Source organism: Toxotes jaculatrix, chromosome 13 (assembly GCF_017976425.1).
Source record: "Toxotes jaculatrix isolate fToxJac2 chromosome 13, fToxJac2.pri, whole genome shotgun sequence".
NCBI lineage: Eukaryota > Metazoa > Chordata > Actinopteri > Toxotidae > Toxotes > Toxotes jaculatrix.
In genome coordinates, this window is record NC_054406.1 from 3,580,118 (window position 1) to 3,606,147 (window position 26,030).

Below are 26,030 nucleotides of genomic sequence, written 5' to 3' on the forward strand. Positions count from 1 at the left end.
ATATATGTCTGTGCATGTCCCTGATAAAACCTGATAAGGTTTTAAACATTTAAACACAAACAAGTATTTGAGCCATGTTGAATACCTTACATGCAGCTTTACAGAGCACTCCACAACATGTCATTGGACATATAAATTATATCACTACATACCGACATGCAATTAACGCATAATTTAAACATACAGAAGATGTGCTTCTCCTATAGCATCCCATCCCTCAGTCTTCAATCTCAGTGGGATACAGACTGATTGAATAACATCTATCTGAATGACAGGATGACAGAGAGACAAGAGGAGGTATAGATTTACCTTCTGCAGCTAGCAGCATTACTCTGCCCTCATTAGCAAATTAACCGGGAGGAGAGGGGCTGAAGCAGTGAAAGAGTTGAGCATTGAGAACAAAACAAAGCTCGTCTCTGCTCGTGGATGTGAACGAGCAGAGACAGGGAGATATCAGAAAGAGGGAGCAATGAAAATAAATATGGAAAAAGAAAAAAGAGGAGGATGAGACATGAAGGAGAGTCAGAGGGCGAGATCAATCTTGAAAGACAGAATTGGCATCAGCGGCTTAGCTTCACCATCACAGTGAAGAACACGAGCTAATCTGTGATTTAACAGCCAAAGAATATTTCAGCGTTTCTCAAAAGGCCAACAACTGATTCTTACTGTGGAGGAGGGGAAATGAAAGAGAGAGGGAGGATGCAGAATACCCTTCCGACAGATGATGCCCTATAGGGGACAGAGCTGCAAGACCAAGGATGTGTGTGTGTGTGTGTGTGTGTGTGTTTGCCCCTTTGCAGCAGTGTGCAATCGATGCTTGCTGGAGACTAACCACTGTCCCCTATATTGCTTTTAGAGGAGTGTCCATGATTAATTCATTAACCGCTTCTCTCCATCTCTCTCCCCCATCTTACTTCATCTTGACAGTTCTATGTCGTTTAACACCCCTCATACCCACCCAATCACACCCGTACACACAGACACACACAGCAAAAACATTCAGAAACACAGATGTGAACAGGTGACGACTCTATTAAAGACGATGTTCATAATAACACTGTTCACATGTGAAAATAAAGTGCATCTGAACTAATGTTTTAAAGTTGTTTTTGTGAGGACATCTGTCCATACAAGCAAGACTGTCCAATAACAGAACAAGCAGTTAAAAGTGATTTGATCATGTGGAGCTGCAATGCTTCGTTAAATCAATTATCTTATCAGATGTGAGGATTTGTTGCTTTTCTTTTTCAAACTTTGGCTTTATTGATATTTCACAGAATGAGTTAGAGGCGAGTGAAAGTTAGATTTACTGCTTCCACGGCCCCCAGACACATCCACGCGGTTTCATATCATTGTTTTCCAAAAGCTCAGTTTTACCCTTCAACCCTAAAACACAATGAGAGGATTTTCAAATGAATGCACCATAGACAGCATTTTTTTCTACAAAACTACTGTCTTAGTGTAGAGAAGATGTCTTTTCAGATATAGCCAGCTTAATGTGAACACAGTCTGAGCCTGGATGTGTGTGTGTGTGTGTGTCACAGAGGGTCACAGCAACAGCAGTGTGTTACTCTGTCTCTTTCCTTGTGGAGACTTATTATTGACTGACGTCAAGGCAGAGCTCCAAGGATCCTGCAGAGCGTGCAGTGATATCATGCATGGCAACATCTACTGATATTCTTGACCTATTTTTTTTATCCTTTAAATAAATGCACATACTGATATGCAGCCAGAGATTCCCCCCCCCCACCTTTTCAGCAATAACATTCACCATTCAGGAAGCGCCGACAGAGACGGGACAAACAGCCCTCTGCTGCATCAGTGCAAACTCCAGGAGCTTTGACAAACACCACGCGATGCTAGAGAAAAGTTTAAAAGATGTGGGTCAGCCACACAGCCCTTACTGTCACAGTCTGTCATGAATGCAGGCCCTGTGTGCTGCTGAGGGAAGAGAGGGTCACTGTTACCACACACACACACACAAATATACACCAGCACACACATTAATATGTTGGAGCAAATATTTCACACTTGTTGGCTGCAGCCCTCACGACCATTCAACTCAATTTTCTCCCCTGACACACACAATGAGGCTCATTGATTATTTTACTAAAAATCAGCTGGGTGCTGGTTATGTAAGAACCCAGTGGGCTAAAGAGGGAACTGCTGCGGACAGTAAGAAGGGGGGAAAAAGGGGGAGTACATGGAGGAAAGGGGAAGGAGAGAAATCACAATGACAGATTTACTGCATATGAAGCTAAAATGTGGAGAATGCCAGAGACCAGTACCAGACAGATCTGCAGTGTTTTTCTTTTTAGATGATTTCCATAGATCTGTTGGATGTCATTATAACTGCTCCATTTTACTTTGAGACATTTTCCAAATTTCTGATGTCCATTTTAATGCATTAATAACAAGCAATTTACCCCAGCAGGGTGGATGTGCCTCCCAGCAGAGCCCAGAGCTCTGGGGGTGTTTGATTTCCCTGACGGCTTCCCCCTCTTTCCCTCTCCCTCCACAAACAGCAATGCAGGCTTTTTAGCTCGGTCAGCATTTGGTTTTTCCTGCCGCAGCTCTGACAGCGTTTGGTTTTCCTGCCGACACAGTCAGGTGCTGCTGGAGAATGCGACTAAACAGGAAGTAACGCGGGAAAGACGGGAAAGCAGGGAGGGGAAGAGGGAGGAGGCAGGGAAAGAGAGGGGGAGAGAGACAGAGCAAAATAATTAGGAGATAATGAAATAAGCAAGTGGGAATGAGGAGGAGGAAGGTGAAGGCAAGAGAGGGAGGAAAAAAACGATACTGAGAAGAGAGAGAGAGACAATTCAATCATGCAGCGATAGATGAAAAACAGGGTGTGATCTGAGAGACCAACATAGAGATTGTGCTGGATGACTGAGAGAAATGAGAGTGGAGCCATGAAGGAGGAGGAAGAGGAGGAGGAGGAGGAGGGAGGTTGTGTTCTTGCGGGCAGAGATCTACTGTGAGAGGAGAGCAGGAACGAGGGAGTTGGAAGGGAAAAACTAGGCCACGTGGAAAAATCCAGCTGTAATGATCCCACTCTGGGACCGGCCAATAGCTCGCATGTCTGCCTCTCTTCTCCCTCAATCTCTCTGATATTCACTGAAGTTGTTCTGTCTTCTATTTTACATCCTGTCTTTTTCTACTTCCCATCCCTTCCTCTCCTGAGACTACAACTCTCCATCTCTATACTTTAGCTCCTTTTCCATTCCTCTTCACTAATGTTTCCTTTATTTGCTCCGGTGTGATATTACTTAGCCAATAACAAGTTGTAGAACGGAAAAACAATTTTCTAAACTTTGCCTGCCATCCAATATTGATATTTCAGGGTCTAATTTCACCTCTTATGAGGTCACATTAGTCCCGAAGCATGACATTTCTCCAGCAGAGGCACAAAGACAGGAAACATGACAGAGAGGCTGAGTTAAAAATGGCATATTAAAAGCAGGAACAGATGCACTGTAATAGGATTCATGCGGTGGTTGGAAGTGCACAGGCGTCCTTTGTATGTCCACGGCGTGTGGAGAATCAGAGAGGCAGGTACAAACACACAAACACAGATCAGGAGAGGCAGGAAGAGCTGGGCTGCACCGGCCTGCCACTTTCTGTAGTCCACGAAAATGTGGGATGTCAGCAAACACTCAAACACTGCAAACTTCCTGTGTCTCCCTCTAGGTCACTGACCTCTGAATGTGTAACTGAGTGTACGATATATATGACAAAAACTGGAAGCACTATGTTTGAAATCTATGTTCAGTGGAGTTACACTATTATATGTTGTGTTATTTTCGAAGCAAAATGGTTAAACGGAGGAAAATGTGTTCTTCTAATCTGCAGTTTTATCGATAATGAAAATAATGAAAATGAAAATAATAGCACTTAGCAGCAACATGCTGAGATTTTTTGCTGCATTATTTGACAGAATGTCTCTGTTTGGACTTTAAGAGTACTCTCATCTTAAGAGCTAATTGTGCCTGTCAGCATCAGTATTGATGTGTATGTGTGTGTGTGAGCGTATGCTGTATGAGCATGTGTGACTGTGAATGTCAGTGCTGATTTACATTCAAAAAGCGTGTGTATAAACTCACGCGTGACTTTGAAGCAGTACAGTAAAACGTTAATCCAGATGGACAGAAAAAAAAAAACAGAGAATATTTCCTTTGCTTCATTGCCACACACCGGCCTATAGGGTCAACACACACAGATGCAAACACAGACACACACTCACAGGGCAGCGGGAGGACTGAGCTGCCAGAAGCTGGCACCAACAGAAGACTGATGAGCTAGAGGTGTTAAGTATACGGACAGAGAGAACATCGTGATGCCATCCTCAGCCAAAGGTCTGCAGCAATGCTAACCCTGCTGATTACACAAACACACACACTCGACTCGGATAGAGACAGCTCAGTTTGCCTAAGACGTGGAGTGAATCCAGACTGAGAGTACAGACGATAGAAGGCGAAACCAAACTGAAACTGATTAGATCTTTAGGACTGCAAGACAAAATTAAAGTACTCTGACTCTGTATCAGCTCATACACACATACATTTTCTAGTGTCTATATTTGTGAAGGGCAAAGTTCTGGCTGTGGGTTTCCTGGCCATCTTGTTCTTGTAAATGTCTAATTGTTCTACTTCCTTCCAAGTTTCCTGTCTTATATTTGGCTCTGAAAGGATTTTTAAAGACCGATGTTTTACCTGTTGTGTTTTAGTGAACATGGCACTTTTAAGCTGCTCTTAAGCTCATGTAATTATTATATATGTTATTATACGTGTCTGATCAGGATTACTAAAGAAAACCAAAGAGCAGATGAGGAGATGCATGCTACATAATCACCGTGGTGACATTTGTGTAAATATAACGTTCATGTGAATGCTGCTGTCAATCTGCCTGAAACCATGGGGTTTTCCACTGACTAAAAGTTTGTGTTAATGTTTTCTGAGTTACGTCCTAGTGTTTTTCCATATATTACCCACTCGCTATTGCTTTAGATATCCTGTCATTGTCACGCAGCAGAGTCACACACCAGTTACACACCAGCACAAATTCACACAAACGCGTAAACACAGACAAAAACACACACAAACACCCTCGTGAATGATTTAGACTGTATCAAATGTTCCTGCTCAAATTTCAGCCAAGTGATGCCGCAAGCAGAATGCCAAGTTCACATTTCTCTGTCTATTCTTCCTGACAACTGCTACAAGTGACTCACACACAGCTGACAGAGTATTGAAAACTCACACACACATACAAACAGGATAGCGGTTACGGGGTCATATGGCAGCATATGAAAATTGGGGAGGGAAGGAAAGAAAAGAGAACAATGTATGACAAAATGAATGAATGACAGGAGTGAATGTGATACCATCCAAGACAGTAAGCCTGCTATTGTCACTAACAGCCCTCAAAGAGCAAAACATGATTAGACAGTGACATATTGCTGCACAAGTCCTATTGTAGTGGAGTGACTCCAGAGGACACTGGACAGGTCCTATAGGGTTCCAGCCTCATTAAAGCTCTGATGACGGAGACGAGCTGAAGTCTAACAGAACACAGAGGCCTAAGACCAAATCTTGCAGCCTTATGGGTCCAGGAAACACATATAAATCTAAGGATATCCTTCTGTAACAGAGAGAGCTCAGGGTTATAAGTTAGAAGGTCTCTGGACCTTCTCTGGACATGGTTACATTTTCCAGAGAGATTACCGCTTCAAAAAACTGATTATCATCATTTAAATTGCTCTATTTGAACCCTTCCTTCAAACACCTATCTCATGGGAAACACTGTCTCTAATACCTTATTTATTTATTTATTTATCAAAGTGAAGCAATTCTGCTCACAGAGAAAACTGAACAGTGATTGCGATCGACAAATGGCACTTTAATGGAGAGCAACCATTCGATGCAGGCTGAGAAATGGACTGCAGTTCTGCCTGTGTGTTGAGGTGAAGCCATTCTTAATTTACAGTGCTCCTGAGTCTGTGTGAGTGGAAGAGAGCAAGAGAGATTTACTGGAGGTCCTACTGCCTCCTGAGGAACTTTAACACCTTTGCCATTTAGATTTATTTTAACATTAAACTAGTTATTAATGTCAGACGTATAAACACAAATCCCTGTGTGTCAATAAAATATGGACTTGGGTCTAACAGCATCTGTTTTAAGCAGCCTGAGTTATGAGAGGGATTTGTCACATTAAACAATACATTCAGTGGCCAGAAACTTTTTTTAATTCAAAGGAAAGAACTGTAAACTCATTTCAGCATGTTTTCTGTTATTTATACCTTGCTATGCCCCAAGTGAACTGACTGCTGCAGCAACAAGCGACTAATAATTGGGCCAAAAAGACTTGACTGATGTGTTGTACAGGAGATACACAGAAGACGTTTGCATATTTTGGCCTAGATATATTCCAGATATGGCTCATACTGTTCAGAGCCACGTGTTTTCACTTTGCTTCAATTGGAATCTTATTCCAGGGCCTGCAAATCACAAGAGACGGGCAAAGCGCTGCCAGAACAAACTGTCACTGAAACCATCTCCCATGGGGATTCGTCCTCTGTGGTTGGACAGGTTGGTTGTACAGATACTTGATGTTGGAGGATTAAAAGAACTGCTGACATGAGCCACCTCATGTCCCACATTGTCTCTCTCCACCTGTCTCTCATGCACACACATATGCACACATTTGCCGACAACACACTGAAGCTTAGTCCCAAAACCCAAGGAGTTTCGTTTCATTATCATAATCAATAATTAAAAACCACCTCCTTTTCATCAGCGCCAACATCACAGATGTGACCCGAGTCTATTGGCTGTGCGCACCCCCATCCTCACCCTCACACACACACACACACACACACTCCACCCCCCTCCCAACCACAGTCAATTTCAGTAGAGGCATTCATTTTTAAAGCGCTCCTGTCAGTGGAATTACAAAACGGTCTCAATGCTGGTGGTAAGGCCACTGCTGCAGGGGGTAACAATGCCAGAGTCACACATAGAAGGTGAGCGGCAGTAGCCCAACAAGCACCACTCTGTTTGCGCAGGTTTGTATTCTCATCTTAAAAGTGTTTAAAAACCCCATCTGAGACAAACTCAACCTTTCCACAGTCTTGCGGAGCTGCAGCTTTGATATTTACAGGACAAACAGCAAACACAAGGCGAAACATGAAGCTTCCCTGATGCTGGCAGGGTGAAGGGGGGGTGGGTTCATAAAACTGCTTCCTCCGGTGTCTCAAAAGCACACAAGCGATTACAAGGGAGTCAGGGCATGCAATTTGCCCCTACCCAGTGCAATACAGAGGGAGGCCAACGATTTGGCAGAGCTGGAAGCCTTGCTTTGTTTATCCAAATGATCAGCAATGAAACAATCCAGATTATGAAACTGACAGACTGGGCTGGCTGGCTGCCCAAGGATCAACTTACACTTTCAGACACACTCTGTGCCCCATGTTTGAGGTGTTTTCATCCTTTCCCTTTTATTCACTGACAAAAGCACTAAAACATTCCTTTAATATTCACAGAGGGACACATGAATATGTCTCAAATGACAGTAGAAAGTTAAGTCACCTCTTCCTGTGACATCAGGAAATTACTTGTTTATTTTGGGCCTTGGCTTTTGTATTTCACAACTTAACTGTAATATCTGTATGCATTCTCATGGTGAAAACAATTTCCCATTTCCTCTTTACCTTTATATCTCTCCAGCACATCTTCGTAAGCCTGGGCGAACTCCTTTTCCTGGGAATGGTTTGTCGGCAGCAGACCCGGTATGAACCCAGCCATGGTGCCTCTGCAGCCGGCTTGCGAGTAGAGAGGGGTCGGCCTGCAGACTACCGCAGTGACCCGGTCCGCTGCTGCGTGTCAAATCCCCCCGCTCCGGCTCCGTCTCCCTTCGGCGTCCAGTTCAACAGCACCTTGTGTGAAACTAGTGAATTTGATGCATTGGCGCACACCAAAAAGCCCGGTAGCTCACTTCCAAGCCGGGTAAGATAATCCTTCGGGATACTTGAGAGAATAAAAAAGGAAAACAAAAACCGTATGTGAGCGCGTATTTATGAAAATGTAGGACGTTAAAGCCGCAACTATCCACTTGAATGAAGGTTACATAAACGCTATCTATCCATTATCGCCGTGAGTGTGCGTGTGTATGCGGGAGCACACAGTCGCATCGCTCGGTGCGTTGTCTCCGTCCAGTCCCTCCTTAGATATCGGCTTCCACCCGGCGACTGCTGCTTTTTTGTAGCTCCTGTGTGTGTGTGTGTGTGTGTTTGAGGGAGGCAGTATATCAATACACACCCCAGATGAGTGTCCGTAGAGGGCGGGGGCAGTGTGCCTGTTTCCGTCCCCAAGTCGGCGGAGCTCCAGGCGACACCGTATCCGGACTCCCTATCTCAGGCTGTGTCGGCGTCCCACGGATCCGAGGCGAGCCGCCCGTACTCCCAGCATGCTTCCCAGCCGTAATGGCCGCTTCTGTGTGAGGCTTTGCGCTCTCTGCCCGTGTGTGAGTGTGTATGTGCGTGTTTCTCTGCCTCTCTCTCCCTCTTCTGCTCGGGTTTCTCAGCGGCGCTTCCTGCAGCGGCTGTCTTCCATCCCTCTCTACCGGCCACGCCAGGAACCTCCGCCACAGGAATTTGGAAAGCCGGCAGAGGAAGAGCTAGCTAGCTTACATGGCTGCCGGTGGAAAGTGGAGCTAGAGCGCCCCCAGATGGTGGACAGATAACCAATGAGTTAAACCCCTGACCAGGGCAAAATTATTCACAGTAATGCAATTATTTTCTTCAGTCACTTATTAAAGTCACTAATCAGAGCTGTAGCTGGTTATATAACTTTATCATCAACGGTTTACTTCCGTTAGCTTACCGCCGAAATTGGAGGCTGGATTCCCGCTGTGGCACCTTCATCAGTGGAAATTCATCATTCTCCTGTGATTAATTGTCGATGTCTGTCCAGGTTGTCTCATTTTTATTTGGCTTTTTAAATTATACTATGATGAACTTACCCCTTCAGGTAAACGTACAGACAAAGGTTTGATCTAACATGGCGGAGGTAACGGCTGTACGTGTAGAGGTGACGGCAAAGATTAAAAGGGGTGTTGTTTTTTTTTTGTTTTTTTTTTGTTTGTTTGTTTGTTTGTTTTGTTTGTTTGTTTTTTAAAGTTATTTTTTATGTAGGCTGTGACTGTATTGTTGAACTACCAGGTCATTGTATTACTAGACAGGGGCGATACATTACTGGAAAACCTAAATAAATGAGGTAGACGCTTCCAGTCAGTTGGCTGGCGTTTCCCTGTCATGTTTCAGGCTATAGGGTCACCTCAGAGCAATACAAATTTATTCTGTGTGAGCTCATTTATCTTATGATGAAGCACTTCTGTCGTGATAGGTGTGATCTCTTCTCTTCCAGGATAACAATCCCTTCCCTCCCACCCATCCACTGCTGAACGGTTTCATGAGTATGAAAATGTGTGAATCATGGCCATCATCATAGCACCAAATGAGACTTAGATGAGTGGTGTTCCTGGACAGATTATTAGGGGGAAAAAAGGAGCCTTTTACAAATGACAAATACAAAGTGAAAACAAATTATCCAACCATGTTGTCTGAATCTTTTTGCAGTCGTTTTCCATCCCTTAGTGTTCATTTAGCGTCTCTTTGTGGTTGTTTTGTATTGTCTCTGGTTATTTTGTGTGTCTAGTTGTTCGACTGATTTTTCAAACATGAGGTCTGTGCCTCTGTGTATACATGGACAGCCTGTACAGGAACATCACCCAGCACCTTATCTGGACATTAGGAGACTTTTGGTAGTGAATGAGTTGAATTAATGGAGCACACTGCCATCTAAAGGCTAACTGGATAAAACTTTTGAGTGTGTTAGAATATTTAAACTAACTGGAAGCCCTTTTAGGTCAATAAACCCACTAATACTTTACAATAGATTTTTTAGTTCCAATCTGAGTGTAACTAGGAGAAAAGCAATTACTGGGGGGTACATTTCATATTAGAAAACACCAGTAAAAAAAACGGTTGTAAAAAACATGTATCCACCTTAGAAATGTGCTTCCAGAAATAAGGCTTCATGTTTGACAACAATGATCTGCCCAAAAGTCCATCCTGTCCTACTGGGGGAAAACACCACCATCAGTGGATAATCTCAGCATGCACTCATCCTGAGGTCAAAGCCCATAAAGCAGCCTCATTGAAATCGTCTAGCGATTATGTCATTTAATCCCATAGAGACACATAAAGATGCTCTTAAAGTGAAGCATGATGTCAGACTCAGTCTCTACCAGAGATACTTTCCATTTCTCTGATCCATTTTTCTACAAAGCACACCTCAACTTTGTAGTTAAAGGTATCTACAGTCTGTGGTTACTTTATTAGGTACACCTGTACAAGTTGATGCCATCCAATACAATCGTTCTGCCATATGTTCAGCCTATATGTATGTTTCCATGTGTGTTTGCATACGTATATATAACGCTGGAGGTCTTTCAAGTGTGTGGGTCTGTGCTGCTGCTGTAACAGATCTGGCATTATTCGTGTGTCATCCTTCACACTGAGCAGAATCCCCCTCATGTAAAATGATAAAACAGAAGAGATTCGAGACGAATCAAGACGCTGGCTGAACCGGCATGAACAGCTCATACTGCATTGATCATATCATGGTTCAGGGACCAAGATAAACATTCATACATCACACCCTTTTCCCTCCCATCCTTCCTGTTAGCACTGAATCACTATCAAAACACATCATAAATAAGCAAGGCCATCAGCAAGAATCTAGCAGCTTCTACCGTCCTCTACGCTGCGGAAATCTGACAAATCGCTTTGCAGCACAAAACAGAAGGTTGCTCATGGCAATAAATGGAGCAACAAGCCACAGGTTGGAGGAAAAAACTTTAAAACTAAAAAAATCAGAGCTTGCCCTTTGAGAGCATGGAAGATATGTCTTAGATGCTACCAGTAATTTAGCAAATGCTCTCATGTGTTTACAAAAAACATTACCTTTAGTTACGCATTCAAGTCTCATCCTGTCTTTCATTATGTATTATATAATATCCTGTTTGTTACAAGACTAGCACAAATCATATTATCCACACTCCTCTGGAAATACAAACAGACGCTTTGAGGATTCACACTCATACATTCACACACATTGTCCAGCAGCAGTACGAGCAGGAGGCCCAAAAGTTTCAGATTGAAAACATAGCATCCTCCTGACACCCACAAGTCACATGAACAAGATAAAGGTTGGTGTGACCCTGGTCCCAAGGTCCCAGTAACACTTCATTTCCAGTATACTACAGAGCATGAAGCAGCTGAAGAAAAACATCTTTTACTCTATATAAACATGTGACATTAGATTACAGCCAAAGTAGCTGTTCTTAACATATTTTACCAGTTAACTGGTATAATGCCAAGTAAAACAGGTGGTACCTTTATACAGAGAACAAGGGTCCCTCTGTTAAAAGGACACAACCTGTCACTGTGTGAAACCTTTATGTCCCCGTCTAGTGGTGGACTATGGAAACTACAGTAAACTCTGACCCACACTTGGCCCAACTGATTGTAAAAAAGTTATTTTGTCCCTTAATGTTCTTAAATGTACATTTTCTGTTTATTTGGTCTTCGCCTCATGATGTGTATTAAGGGTAAATGTGAACATAAATGAAAGTAGTAAAACGTGTGTGTATGTGTATTAAAGTATGGCTGTTTAAAATAAATGAATGTGGACAATATATTGAGCCAACTCCTCTTGCCTGTTGTCTGTCACTCTCACTGTTTGTGTGCACATGAATATGAGTGCACACAGTATGTGTGAGTGTCTGTTGTTGTGGTTGTTTGTGTGTCTGTGCCGTCATGCAGAGTCAAGCTGCACAATGAATGTGCTCTGTCTCTCCGTGAGCCAAAAGGACATACAGTGCTCAACACATCAGCATGACCAACGCCTCAGCAGCTGAGCTCCACTACACCCTCTAAAACAAGAAACTCCCTAAAAGTCACCCACAAATATGTCCCATTCACAGTTTATCACCTAAAGCCATTTCTGAGCCTCTCAGTTACTGTCCTCAATGTTCCTGGAAGCACTGCCCTTCTGCAAAACAGCTAAAAGTGAAAGATATCTCAAACATCAAACAATGTGATTTCATTATTCAAGCCTGCATTTTTGTTTGAATTACAGCCGACTAAAGCAGCTCATTGCTTCAAATGACCAGGAGAGAGGGAGAGACTGAATGAAATTATTGTGAGATGTGCGTGACTTGGATTAGTGTTTTATTTGGCCGCATACATTGCAGATAATTCTTTGTAGAGTCTGATCTTTGCCCTACATTCTCAACTTTTGGAAATGACTGCAAACTTAATTACAGTTCAAAATTCCAATGTACCGTGGTAAAACTATTTACAATCACAGACCAATAGTTGTTGAATGGCCGCAAATCATCAAATATCAAAAACATTAAAACAAAGTCAAAGCCAGTGGAGGGGTAGCAGCGTTTCAGCAGGAACACTGAGAAAATATGAGAACTATTTTTTTTTCGTCTATAAACTTTCACACGAGTATCAAATTTGAAAAACCGGTGGACCACTGTTTTGAATTTGATCTAAAGACTTTAACTTTCGTAGATTAGCTCAACTATTTCCTTCTCATCTAACTTTGAGTTATCTCACTTGGATTCAATTTATTATAACACTAAACGATAAATGTGATTTAGATCATATCTACCTATGTCTTACAAAAACAACACGTAAAATCTGTACATCTAGGTACTTCCTTAATGTTGTCTTTGAACCTTTCCCTGCCCCCCCACTCCATCCATCTCCCCATTACCTCCTCCCCCTCTCTTTCTCCAACTCCCTTTCTTTCCTTCCTCTCTTCATTAGTTTTTAAACGGACTCAATCATTCACTCCTCTCTCTCTTTTTTCCTTTACAAACTCACTCCTCTTTTCTCCCTCTCCAAATTAAAATTCTGACACTCTCCCTCTTTCACTATTTGTTTTGCCCCCCTTTTATATCCAGTGTCAGTCTCTCTCACCCCCGCCGCCATTGCTTCTCCTTGCCTTTTATAACCATGGAAACAGAGGAGACCACGTCACCATGGCAACAGGGGAATAGCCTGGGCTTTGGGCCGAGGCTTCCTTTCAGTTGCCTGTAGAGAAAGAAATGTGGAAGGTGGAACAACAGGCGGGGCGGCAGACGCCTAAGTTACATGCAGGCACAGCTGTCTGGGGTCCTGATGTTCACGTGCATAAATTATCACTGCTGCAGTCTCACACACATTCACACACACACTTTCCTCTATGTCATCTTTTTGTCTTGTTTTGCCGTGAAGAGGATTATAGAAAATAGCCTTTTAGTCTTTTTGAGGAATCTAATATTTTAAACTACTAAACAGATTTTAACATTTTTGTTTTACTTCTCCTTTCACGTTATCATTGTACAAATAACTAAATCAAGCTTTACAGATGTCTCAGTGTGCTTTATGCACAGCGTCTTTGCTTACAGACCAACTATATGGAGAAAAAGTGGTCTCAGAACTGGTGACAATTGTGTGCATACACATTCAACAATCTGCAAGTAAACACAAAGAAACTCCACAAATATTGTTAGACATTTATGTGCACATGAAACTTTTGAAAAGCAAATGTTATTCGATTAGCAAACTCGAAGTTGGAAATATACACAAACACAGACATTTATTCAAGCGGGATTGAATTCATTTGTAAAATTGCTATATTAGCTCAAATTTGTTGGTATTTGTGGAACGCATTGGTTTGAACTCCATAAACTCCTCACAAATGTGCATCATGCACATTTGTAAATCTTGTTTTTATTTGTCGATCCTGAAACACGTATTTTCACCGGCATGGAGACTAAATACTCTCTGTACATGCAGGGCTCACTCTCACATTTATATGTAATTCAAAAGTTGAATCCAAAAACTCTTGTTTGCAGAAAGAGAAAAACCAGCAGCTGTTGCTGGGTTTCATTGACATTCATGCTCAGCAGGCAGGCATAGCAGTCCAGAGAGGCTGAATAACACAGTCCAGTCAGGACAGCAGTGTCTCTCTTTACCCTCTCCAGGGTGAATTCAAAACTCATCTCTTCACAAAGCTGCTTGTGTTTGCCTATTTCTCCTTCCATTACTTCATCCTGGTCTTGCTTCTGAAGGAGAGCAACTTTTCCCTCCTCTGTTTTATTTCAGTAATTTTTCTAACAAAAATAAATATTCTCATTACTCATTATTTCTGGGTCCTCGGACACTGTATTCCTTACTAATGGGTTCTTGTAATCTTTCTAATCAGTAAACAATCTATAATTGTTGCATTCATTGTTATACTCATTCTGGATATTGTAACATGACTGTAAACTATGTGACCTATTGGTACAAGCAGCTTAATATATTCACTTCCCACATTCCAACCTCTGCTTGAATGGAAATTGAGGTCAATGTAAACACATAGTCCATATTATGTAAAATGTAATATCATCACAATAGCCTTCACGCCCGAGCGAGTGCTGGACATGCCTGAGAGATACTGGATGTTACCAGAAACATGAGCTTGTACTGAATCACTCTGTGCTTACAAAGCCAATTTGGCAACATCACTACCACAGAGTGCCTACAGCTAGTCAGGGCAAGTCAAAAGAGACATCAGAAGATTAAAATCACCTAGATACACACTTTGCTTAGTGCAACTAAATAAGACAATTCAGGTCCAGTAAATCTGAGCGTTGCACAGCTCTTCTGTCTACCATGTTATATCACCCAAACATTTCCTAACTTTCTGTCTTTCCTGACCTCAACACATCCCTCTTTTAAAAGAACAGTTTAACATTTTGGGAAATATGTTTGCTCCTGCCAAGAGTTAGATTAAATATTATTATTGTTTAACCCTCAGCAAGAAAGTGAATTACCCTATTTCCCAAATTTAGTTTAGTTAAAATTAATTTTGTTCTCCAAAAAACATATTTTTTGTCTGTATGGGCCACAGTGCATTTTGCCCTCTTTACCCCCAGTTTAACCAAAATGAGTTAAACTGGACATGGCAAAGATGGTTTTAGATCTAAGAAATTTGAGCATTTGTGCAACTTGTCGAATTAGAAGCGATCAGTTTGTAAGAGGGGCTGCCACTTGTTGTAGTTTCCAAGCATCTTATTTTGGAGACAAGCTTCAAAATGAGTCTAGACACAGACTCAGTAGTATTGGCTCCACAGATCAGCAGCTTTTGTAAATGTTTGCAGGTGGAGAAGAGATTTCACACAGCAGAGTACTGGCAGTGTTAGCAAGGTGTCGTCTAACCCCCGGGTGGTTTGTGACAGCGCCAACGTCAACTCGGCCGCCGCCTGCTGCCGTCAGAACCGTATGATCTCCACACAAACAAGTCTGACTCGCTGACTCAGCCCAAAGGTGCTGCCAGGAACCCTTCCTATCTAACTATTTTAATAATTGTAATAGATAATAACATTTAAATGTTTGTTTTCAGAACAGTTGTCTATGTTTCTGCCTAACCCTCACTTTTCAAACACACATATTCTCACACACAAACCTCTGGTGTTCAAACTGTGGCACAGCTGTGAATTTTCACGATGTGCAACTTTCTTCCAAAATTCATTAAAAGAAAAGGAGAAGTGGAAAATTTCAGCCTCACAGAGCGTTCATTAAAAACATATCACATGAGATCATCTGTATTTACCTCCTCACGTCTGCCAGCAGACATGACAGACGGACTCACTGAGAAAATCTGGACTCAAGACTTGAAAGACGTATTTATGCAACTCAAACGAAAACTGGATGTGTTTTCAGCTTCTACATTTTGCTTCAGCATTTCTGCTTTACAAACATGTTTCTTTATCTATCTTGTCTGCTTAGAAAAACCAACTTGGGTCACGACAGTAATGAGGACATAAAAGTGACGCCAACCCTCTTTAAACAGACTCCAGCATGATAACGGATTCTTAGCTCAGATCTGGTTGTAATTATTCTTTCACATGTAAATCGTAAAGAAAAGACAAATACTTTTTTCAAGCCGTCATCTCCACGTGCTGGTGAAGTTTTTTTCCACTTTCCATGTCTCACAATCGACATTGCTCATAGAATTTTTAAGCAAGTTGTAGAGTCATTTTAAAACACTGGACTGTTTGACCTCAGTTCTGGACGCAATTTTTTGGCATTTTAAATGTCTCCACAAGATCAGATCTCCAACTCTGCAGTAACATACAAAGTTGAGTTCAGTGAATTCTTTTTTTATTATTATTATTTTACTTTCAGGCTACTTTTCAGTTTGTTCAAGTTGTTTTTTTTATGCTTTTAACTGCATTTTATATTTTCCTTTTGATCTATTAGTATCCCACTTTCAGCAATTCAACAATTATATGCACTCTCCTCCAAAAGATCCACTTATCCTCTCTGCCTCTCGTCTTCTCTTGAACACACTTGTTTCAACATCATCTAATTTTGCAAAGCTTTCTTGCTTAGAGAAATAAACTTATATTCACAGAGAATCTCATGTTTTCTTCATGCTAACACAAAAACAACCAAACACACACTTAAACCCAATTACACAATTTCCTCACTGAACTTCTGCTCTGAAACTCAATTTAATCCAACTGAAATGAGCATGAATAAAAGACAAAGTCCTGTTGCTGCAGCTGCCTTGGCTCACAGAAACTCCAAACATTTACAGACAGATTTAGGAAAGACTTGGCTGAAAGCTCGTATTAAACCAGCCATAAATGCAGGTGATTTTAAAGCAAGGTATCTCAGAAACACCACACAGTCTTCTCTTGTGAACGGATACAGAAGCTTAGAGACTCTAAAGCATTAATGCTGTAGGTCTGGAAGTGTCTGCCAACCGGAAATCCATAAGGAAATACATGTGAATATCATAAATTTCCTTCTTACATAAACACTTTATGAGCGTGAACACAGATATAAACACAATACACACACACAGAACTCCCACACTCCCTCTCTCGCCATGATCTTGGCAGTGACATCTACCCTTCACCCTGTCCTGCCCTACATGCCGTGTCCATGTCTGTAAAGTAGGCTTTTACTGTCCTGTCATCGCCTCTCTACTTCAACACCCCATCCCCCATTACTTTCCACAACTGGCATTTACAACATTAGTGGTAATATAGAGGCACTGTGAGTTTAAAATAGCTAAAAATGGCTGAGACAGGATGTCAGTACAAGACAAAAGTCTGACAGGAGGACTTGGGAATGCATGGTAATGAAGTTTTTGTCAATTCAACAAAATATCACAACCTCTATGCAAACAAAATAAACAGATAAGAGTGTTTTTCTTTGGCTTTATGTACTGAGCACGACTTTGATATCTGTCCTGATATAATAAGATATTTTTTAGTGATTTTTGGCCACTATATAAACACGAGGAGTCGCTTTACGCTATTGCTGGTGGTCTACTGTAAGGGTACAAGCTTATTTCATTGTTGAATCCAGTGTAAGCCACTTTAGAAATGGGGCTGAGAAAGCTGGAGGGCAGGATATTCATCTGCTGACACGTACTTATGTGATAAAAGCCTCAAATGGTAAATAATCAGCACAACTATGAGATGATGTGAGAAAAAGCCACAGATGACAAGAGAGCAGCAGCAGCACTAAGCCCACTTTTATATCATTCGCAACAATTATCGAGCTGCAGAGCCATCCCTCCTTCCACTAAAAGAGGGAAAGCTATTAGCGTGCTACCAGTGTCTCATTACGCGAGCAGGGGAACCCTGGCTTCTCCAGAGAACTGAGTAACCTACATTTCTCCTCCATCTTCTGTTACAGCAAGTGAGAGAGGAGAAAAAGGAACAGCAAAAAGGAAGAACAGTCGCTCATGTGGCAGGGCAGCAGTGTGGAGGTGTTGGCTCATGACAAAAACAAAGACTGACTCCTAACCTTGACCTTTGACATCTGCATGTAAGGATGGAGACGGTAAAACCACCTCCAGGTTAAGCTGTTCTCTTATTGTACTTGTTGTCTTCACAGAACAACTATAGCACAAATAAATGCATTATAAAAACATTTGCTTGACGTTCATTAGATCTCATGTTTCAACGTGAACCCTGAATGTAGAAGGAAGAAAAAGAAAACAAGCTTTTCACCCCGTGCTGACATTTACCAACCACAGCCATTACGAAAATATCTTAATAACAGCGATTAACATATTTGAATGTTACATGATAATACTTATAATAACATATTGTAGATCCTTGTATTTCAACACTTCACTGCTAAAGTATAAGATGCCATAACCAGATTTGTTTCTCATCTCTGTGACATTTACTGACTGAGGATTTTTCAGGAGATGAGGCTTTTTCCTCGTACGTGGGCCTAATGACAGTTAGAGGGAAGCCCTGCAATCAAGCGTAAGTAGCCAAGAAAATGTCAGAATGCAAATGAGAATGAAGATAAAAATGTTTTTACCAAGACACTTAATGACAAAAAGCTGAGGAGTATCAGAGCGACACACAGCCCGCTAAAAGTCTTCTGAACAATGAAGGTCAAATGTTAGTTTTTTGTACTTTGGAGCTGTTGATGCACTGCCTCCTCATCTCTTACCACTGTAATCCTCTGTTAGCTCGCCACGAACACCGGTGCCCTCTCTTTTTTCCTCTCTTGCTCTAACAGTCTCACATGCTTTATGATTTGGCGTAGGCAGCAAGTCATCTGGAAATCAAAGGAAGTCGGGATGCAACCTCTCTGTTGCCTGGCTTTTATGTTTTGTATGTGCGCTGGACAAAAAGTGATGCAGTGCATTTTATCGGTAAGTGAAGGTACATTCACACGCTCACACTGACTGAACAAAATTTCTGAGACAAGTTCAACACTTATTTTGCTTCGCTCAATCTTCCACAGCAACAACGTGCTTCACATTCATGCTCGTCCACACATTCACCACAGGAGGCGTCCCACAACAAGCACAGTCTTCTACCCTTTGACACTGAGCAGCTGCAGGAATATTCCCTTGCTCAAAGGCACACTGAAAGTTTCCAAAGACAGAGGGACTTTAAGACTTAACGCCAGCGTAAGATGGTTTCCCTCTTACCTGCGACACGAACCACCGCCCTCTCCGCTGGGTCCAGCACCGAGTCCTGGCTCTTCCTCTTCCTCCTCTCATGTTTGGACAGGTTCCACGGCAAAGTGTCTCCTGGTGGTCCCACAAGTCCTGATGGACACGGGGACAACGACCCCCCTGAACGCTCACTACGGAAGGACGGCTCGCTGACGCAGGAGCGCTCACTTAGAGTATCATCGTCTGACGACTCCATCTCACTTTAGGGCTGCAGGGAGGAGAGGGATGAGGAAGAGGAAGGGAAGGAGAGGAAGGAAGGGTGGAAGGAGGAGAGAGCGACGTAGAGCAGTGGAGGAGGGGAAAGAAACAAGGTCAAAAGAAGGGAGCAGAAGAGTTGTGGGGGAAAGAGAAAAGAAGGAGCTTTAGACAAAGTGGGTACACTGTATAATTCATCACTGGCTTATAGTGTGATCACGCAGGGGTCATGAATCATGCAAAGTTTCAACGTAACAGCACAACAGTAATAATGCAGTGATCAGGAAGTGGAAAAGCAGGAGAGAAACAACTGGGTTACGTTAGTCATCGTGTCTAGACATCGGTTAAAGAGTTCAGGAGGCTGCAGAAACTACTGAGGAGCTCTGAGGAAAAGATGAAAGAAGAAGAGAGCACATGACAGAGATGGTGATCCAGATTACTGAGGCCTGCTCAGAGGACCGGAGGTGTGTGAAGTAACTTCAAGCGAGGAACGAATGGGTCACACAAACCTTATCACATCCTTACTTATGTTCCTAATGTCTACAGTTACTGCAGCCGATAAATCAGAATCCAACAGAGAAACACAAACAACACAGGTCACTGATAACACAGATGATGGCTGTGATGAAAGACAGACAGCTCTGTGCCACGATGGAGGAATGGGAAAGAAGGGATTTCTTAAAAGTCACTGCACATGGTCGAGACACGGAGGAGAGAGAGATGAGATTTCAAAGCTTCTCTGGTGTTTCTATTTTTACAGAAGAGTCAATATTCCAGTAAGAAAGAGCTCTCCTCTCTTTCGTTTTCCCTTTCTCTCTTTTCCTTCTTTATCCCCCTCTGTTTCTCATCCATCATTTTACTGTTTATTAGCCTGAAGGTTAATTGATTCAATGTCTGTTTATTATAATGAAGAAAAATGAGTGATAGTAAATATTTGTTGGAAGCACACACACTAAACAGGGGTGTGTATGTGTGTGTGTGTGTGTGTGGACTCCAGGGACCTGATGCTCTGATCTGTCCATCACAGCATCGATAAATCAATACGTCCAACCTCAGCACACCACTGTCCTGAGAGAATGAATTGGCTTTAATTCGCTCTTATATTACAGCACCACAGAGACCTCCCAGCAGTTCAGCAGGTTAGTGAGCGTCTGCTGTGTGCTCATAGCAACGTAAAACTGAATCCAGCCCACAGTCGTTTCATTCTGCACTGTGTACCGGGCAGTAAAGACAAAACTGCTTCTTGAGTATTTCTTCAAGAGCTGAATAAGATGAACATTATAAAAAAGTTTGCCTTAAAATACTATTGGATATTCAGTTGTGAAATCATCTCTAGAGGGCTATATTTTATATTACTGCTGACTACTTTGTGAATCACGCCTGAATATCTAAGACATGTAAACAACAAACCATCTAAACCAAGTAAACTATCTCCATAGTAACTATGTAAACTACCATCATGCGCTCACCAGAAGAACCAGTCAGTGTCTATCAATTCACCCACGAACAGTTACAAGCAAAAACAGTCACATCCGAGAAAATCCCCTCAACAAACAACGAGCTGAACCTCCACACTGCGAGTGCTAATACTGACTAACTTCTGCTGCCTGCCAAAGAGAAGCTCACAGCAGATCTGTCTTTACCCCCATCCCAACCACCCGCCCCCGGGCCTGCAGCAGACTAAACTGTGTGGAGTGACCTGAGTGGTGGTCACAGGGTGGGAATGTTTCTGCGCACGAAGTCTGAGTCCAGCACAACGGCTGGGATTTCCATCTGCGCTGCTGCTGCCAAAAATCCTCCTCCTCCTGCTGCTGGCCCCTGGCTAGACCGCTGGCAAAGCCCCACTTCCTGAATCCACATCTCCATGGCAACGCTGCTAGGAAGAGGTAAAAAGCCTTCCCAGAATCCACTGCGGGTTCTCAAGTGTACGGTTGTGTCTTTCTGTCCTGGTGTTGGAGTTTTCCGTGTGTGTGTGTGTGTATGTGTGTGTTTATATGTCAGTTTCCCTGCTGCCCGCTGACAGTGAGTCAGTGCCACTGCAACTAGCGGTTTTATAAATAGAGCCAGAAAGGAGGCTTCAAAGCCACACTGTGTCATTACAGCTCTGTGAAGGCAGAGCGAGATCTTCTGAAGAAAGAGAAACTAACCAGCAGAAACGCTGGAGAAGCAGCGTGAGAGGGAGTGAGATCATTTCCTGTCTGATGAGACCCTTGCCGAGGTGCTGTCTCTTTATTTTCTACATTAGCACAAACAAACACTCACTCACACACTCAGATGTTCAGTAACTCTGCTCACAGCTTTATATTAGGACTGCAAGTTATAACTCTTTTCATTAATGATAAATACACAAACTACTTTTTTAGTCTTTTTAGAAAATGTGGATTAAAGTTTACAGACAATATCTTCAAATTTTTCTATTAACCAACTAATCCACTAATATACTGATATTATAAGTGAAATAGATTAATATACAAACTAATTGAATCATATAACGCATACGAAAATGCACATGAGTAAGCAAGCGTGCACCAAAGTTTTACAAACACATACACACATTTCCATGCAGGGCTCTTGGCTCCTGCCTCTTCCTGTGACAGCGTGCAGACCTGCTGGATGCTTGACCGGTCTGATTTATAACTCACAACCAGGATTTACATGGACGTGGCCTGTTCCCACAGCTAAGCCAGGGCAGGGTGTGTGTGTGTGTGTATGTGTTTTCCGTTTCTGTGTAACATGACACAAAAGAAGAAGAGCAGGAGTGACATAAACTGTAAAGAAGAAGACAGGGGTGTCGAGGGAGCAGTGAAAAGTAACAGAGAAGACAGGAAAAGAGAAAGAGAGAGGAAGAGAAAGCCAGACATTTAGAGAGTAACGGCCGCAACTGCCAGTGAAAGTCTTCGTGTCATTCCAGAAAAGCATTCCTGCGCTCCAACAGCCGCTGATGGGAGTTTCACCGACACTCGTGCTCAACAGACAAACACAGCGCTCAGTCTGCCAGAGAGACTCTGCGACACAGAGCTACCTGAGCAGAAAACACATGTGATCCACACAGATTCTGTGGTGAGAGTCATCTATAGGAAAAACACTCTAGGAAAATGAACAGGGGAGGTGTTAGCGCTTTGCCCAGTTTCTGCAATTACATCTGCATCTGAGTCTGTCTGAGCTTAGACAGACTAGCTATCACCTCCTGGCTCCCTCTCCACACTCAGCTCCATGCTGTGTTCACATCCTACGGCCACCAATTCCTGCTGTCACAGCTACATGAACAATATGGAGGCGCCATCTTTGTGTGTGCACAGGAACAGCTATCAAAATACTGCATGCGACCACCGTGATAAAAAACATTTTCAGCTGCAGTACAGATAAAAATTTCTAATTGGGTCACAGAATACGGAGAAACACCTGCCAACCCTCATCCTCCAGCTTTAAAGGAATAGTTTGACATTTTCTGAAAATAAGCCTGTTCACTTTATTGCTGAGAGTGTCCGTATGGTAAATGTGGAGCTAGAGCCAGGAGGTATTTAGTGTAACTTTGCATAAAGACTGGAAGCAGGGGAACAGAGCTAGCTAATGTAATTCCCTGCATTGTTGAGCTTTAAAGGTGCTTTTTTTTTATGTCTGTGCAGAGCAAAGACTGCTTCCCCTGCTATCAGTCTTTATGCTAAAGCTAAGCTAATCTCCTCCTGGCACCATACTTATGCCATGTTAATGTCATACCGTTCAAACCATAATTACAAGCAGCCGAGAAGATTTCCAACCTCTTTTCACTCTTGGTGAAAATGAGCACAGAAAGAGTCAACTCACGGGTGGCAAAAGGAAAGGACCTATTCTTTGTTTGTATCTTGTTCCACTTTAGCACAAACTGCTCTAAACAGCAGCAAAAGTAGCTAATTTAGGAATTTTAATGGTGTGAGTATGAGGCAGTGGGAGCAGCGATTATTGAATAATACATGAAATTGGATTATGAGGAGTTTTTACTTACTTACTCACAACCAAAATGTTATACTAGTCCTTTAATTTGAATATTCGGCTTTACTTTGTGCCTGCATCTTTGACTCTGACATCCAATTCCTCTAGTCTTTCTTGCCTGGGTCACATTTCTTTATCTTGCTCTTATACATGACATATACACATGTAAAACACACTCATCACACCAGTTATTAAACACGCAGATATTAAGCAGAGGATGAGAATGAATGAGTGATTCCTCCCCTTAAATCACAGCCCTCAGCCATGATGAGTAACACACTGACTGACTGGATAAATTAATGGCTAGACTGTGCTCCCTCATGCACACACACACATTAATACACATGCACTGACACTCACAGAAAATGCAAGTGTATATCTAAACACAGACACAAACTGGACTAGCTTGCCAACAATACTGTAGCTCATTACTCAGCATGACTGGACAGAGAGAGAGAGAGAGAGAGTTAATTAAAGTGAAAGTGGAAAAAAAGGCAACACTTGTGAAAGAGACACTGATAAATAAAGAAAAGTGTGTGCACAGGTTAAAAGTGTAAGATAAGAGAGAAGGAAAGTGAAAGAGAAGCACACAGTCAGAATGGAGTCACTGGGCCTGTGCTGTTATTGGAATAATGTCATCATACGGCCATCGTACACACACACACACACACTGATCAATATGTACCGCTCCGAGACGTCACTGTGAGCATCATAAAGATAACACTGTGTAAATAAGAAACATGTCCTTCAGTTTCGCTCTGTCTCTATTCTTTTTCTTCTTCTTTCATTCATGATAAGACGCTCAGAGCACAACAAAGAGCTGCAGGGAGAGTAAACCAACGCAGACACTCGTGGTCTCTCATGGATTTCACCAAGACAAAAAGGACAATTTCAGTATCATGAAAACCGTGCTGTTATGGCCACACTGAGGTCACAACAAGTAAACACTGCTTCAGTTTAAGGGGTCGTAAGCCAGAAAGGTTGGGAACCATTGGACTGAAAACCAAAATAATTTATCAACCAAAAATTACTGAACATCTGCTGCCATACGTTAAATATGTTTGGAGTTTGGGCTGTTATTACATATTACAAACATGTCACATACTAAGGGTGCACGCTGTTATCACCTGCATCAGACACGTATTGGTACTTTCCAGCTCCATAACACACAGGAGAAAAGGGGGGTGTGACTACGGCCAGTGCTGAGGAAAAGAAATGGGTGGTAGAGGCAATTTAATCACACAATTCTGCTTGTATGAAACTGAAATTAATCATGAATAGGTTGTTAGTGTCTGACTGTATCTCAGATCTGACTTAAGAGTGTGGTAGCCTGGGAGTTGAAGGTCCAACATAAGGCTGGAGGGAGATGTGCGTTTGACCATCTGGTACAAAGCGGCAGGAGGGGAGCCCTGAATCCTGATTTTTCTCTGCTCTCTCTCTGTCTGTCTCTCCGTTATATCACTGAGGTTTTCCAGACAGACAGACAGAGACAGACAGAGAGACAGCCTACAGTGATGGAGCCCACTGGGATTCATAAACCTGGAGCAGGTGGAGGTGGAGATGGAGGCGATGATGATGGAGGGTCTCTGGATGTAATTGGCTGTGGGGATTGCACGGATCAATAAAGGCATCCTCTCGCGGCGTGTGTTTGTGCACATAAAGCAGAGTTATAACTGCAGCTGGTGCTTCATGACACCAGTTTTGCACGCACGCATGCCTGTGTGTGTGTGTGTGTGTGTCCCTCTGTTTGGATGTGAAGAGGGGGAATGTGTTTGCATGAATGGACATCAGACATGGAGACCAAAACGCTGCGTGCACGCAGGAGCAGACTGGAAGCACGGGGCTCTTTGTCCAACACACCGCCCCTGCTCGGATGGATAACACCAACAAATTACATTTATCCATTTGTGACTGGCGCTGTTGACAAAATGCTGCCGCTGCCGAGTCTCTCATTAGTGGGAACGACCTCGGCAGCCTACTCACGACCCAGAAACCCTCTCTGACTGACTGTCCGCCGGTTATTTCCAGCCCAGCCCTCCGGCACACAAATCACGGGCAGCGTGCTTAGAAACAGGACGGTTAAAGGCAATGACAGACTACGTGAGATTATTATGCTGAGGCCACATACAGCGCACCTCTTTAAACCAGTGTCAGTAAACCAAGAGTCTGTGAATCAACACGTTATTGATCAGGCTCATGTGCAGCACGAACGAGCATCGAGACGACACATTACAAAGAGTGATTCATCAGCATGTTCATTATAATATGCACGGGTTAGGAGCAGGACTCAGCCCGGATGAAACGACAGCTTTAAATTCTGATTTGAATTTGTGGCTTGTTCGTTTCTACAGACCGTTTGGAAAGCATAGTTTTGATTGGCGTCCTTCTAAGAATTAGTTTTCGCGTTAATGAACAAGTAATGTGCTAACACGAGTCCACAGGTGCCGATAATACATGTGCATGATGATTTGAACAGGCACGGGTCAGCGTGAAGCAGAAACACCAGCAGGCTGCGTGAGCTCCGGAACCGCTTACCTTCACCGGGGCAGCAGCGGTCCTGGAATCCGAGCGGAGAGCGAGGGAGGCCGGGGATGCTGCCGCCGCTGCTCCCTATCCTCTGGAAGGAAGGATGGAGGGAGGGAGGGAGGGATGGATGGATGGGTGGATGGATGAAGGGTTGGGTGTTCTCCGCTCCACCGATCGGATTTCTGTTGCCAGGCTTCCTCCAAAATCGAGCCGACACGCAGCCGGGGGATG

At 42.8% G+C, this 26,030-nt stretch overlaps 1 protein-coding gene across 14 annotated transcripts in view; it reads right to left on the bottom strand.

The window, feature by feature from the left end:
- Positions 1-26,030, bottom strand: part of macf1a (microtubule actin crosslinking factor 1a) — a 199,781-nt gene extending 173,751 nt beyond the window's left edge. For 10 of the 14 annotated variants that reach the window (XM_041054162.1, XM_041054161.1, XM_041054160.1 and 7 more), the window contains exons 1-2: positions 25,809-26,030; positions 19,083-19,317 (exon numbers count right to left, since the gene is read on the bottom strand). In XM_041054162.1, the coding sequence (XP_040910096.1) occupies positions 19,083-19,305 (223 nt within the window). In that variant the 5' untranslated portion in view covers positions 19,306-19,317; positions 25,809-26,030. Of the gene's footprint in view, positions 1-7,711; positions 8,028-8,183; positions 8,587-19,082; positions 19,318-25,808 lie in introns of those variants that run through there. The other 4 variants (XM_041054159.1, XM_041054158.1, XM_041054153.1 and 1 more) reach the window with 3 other exon arrangements.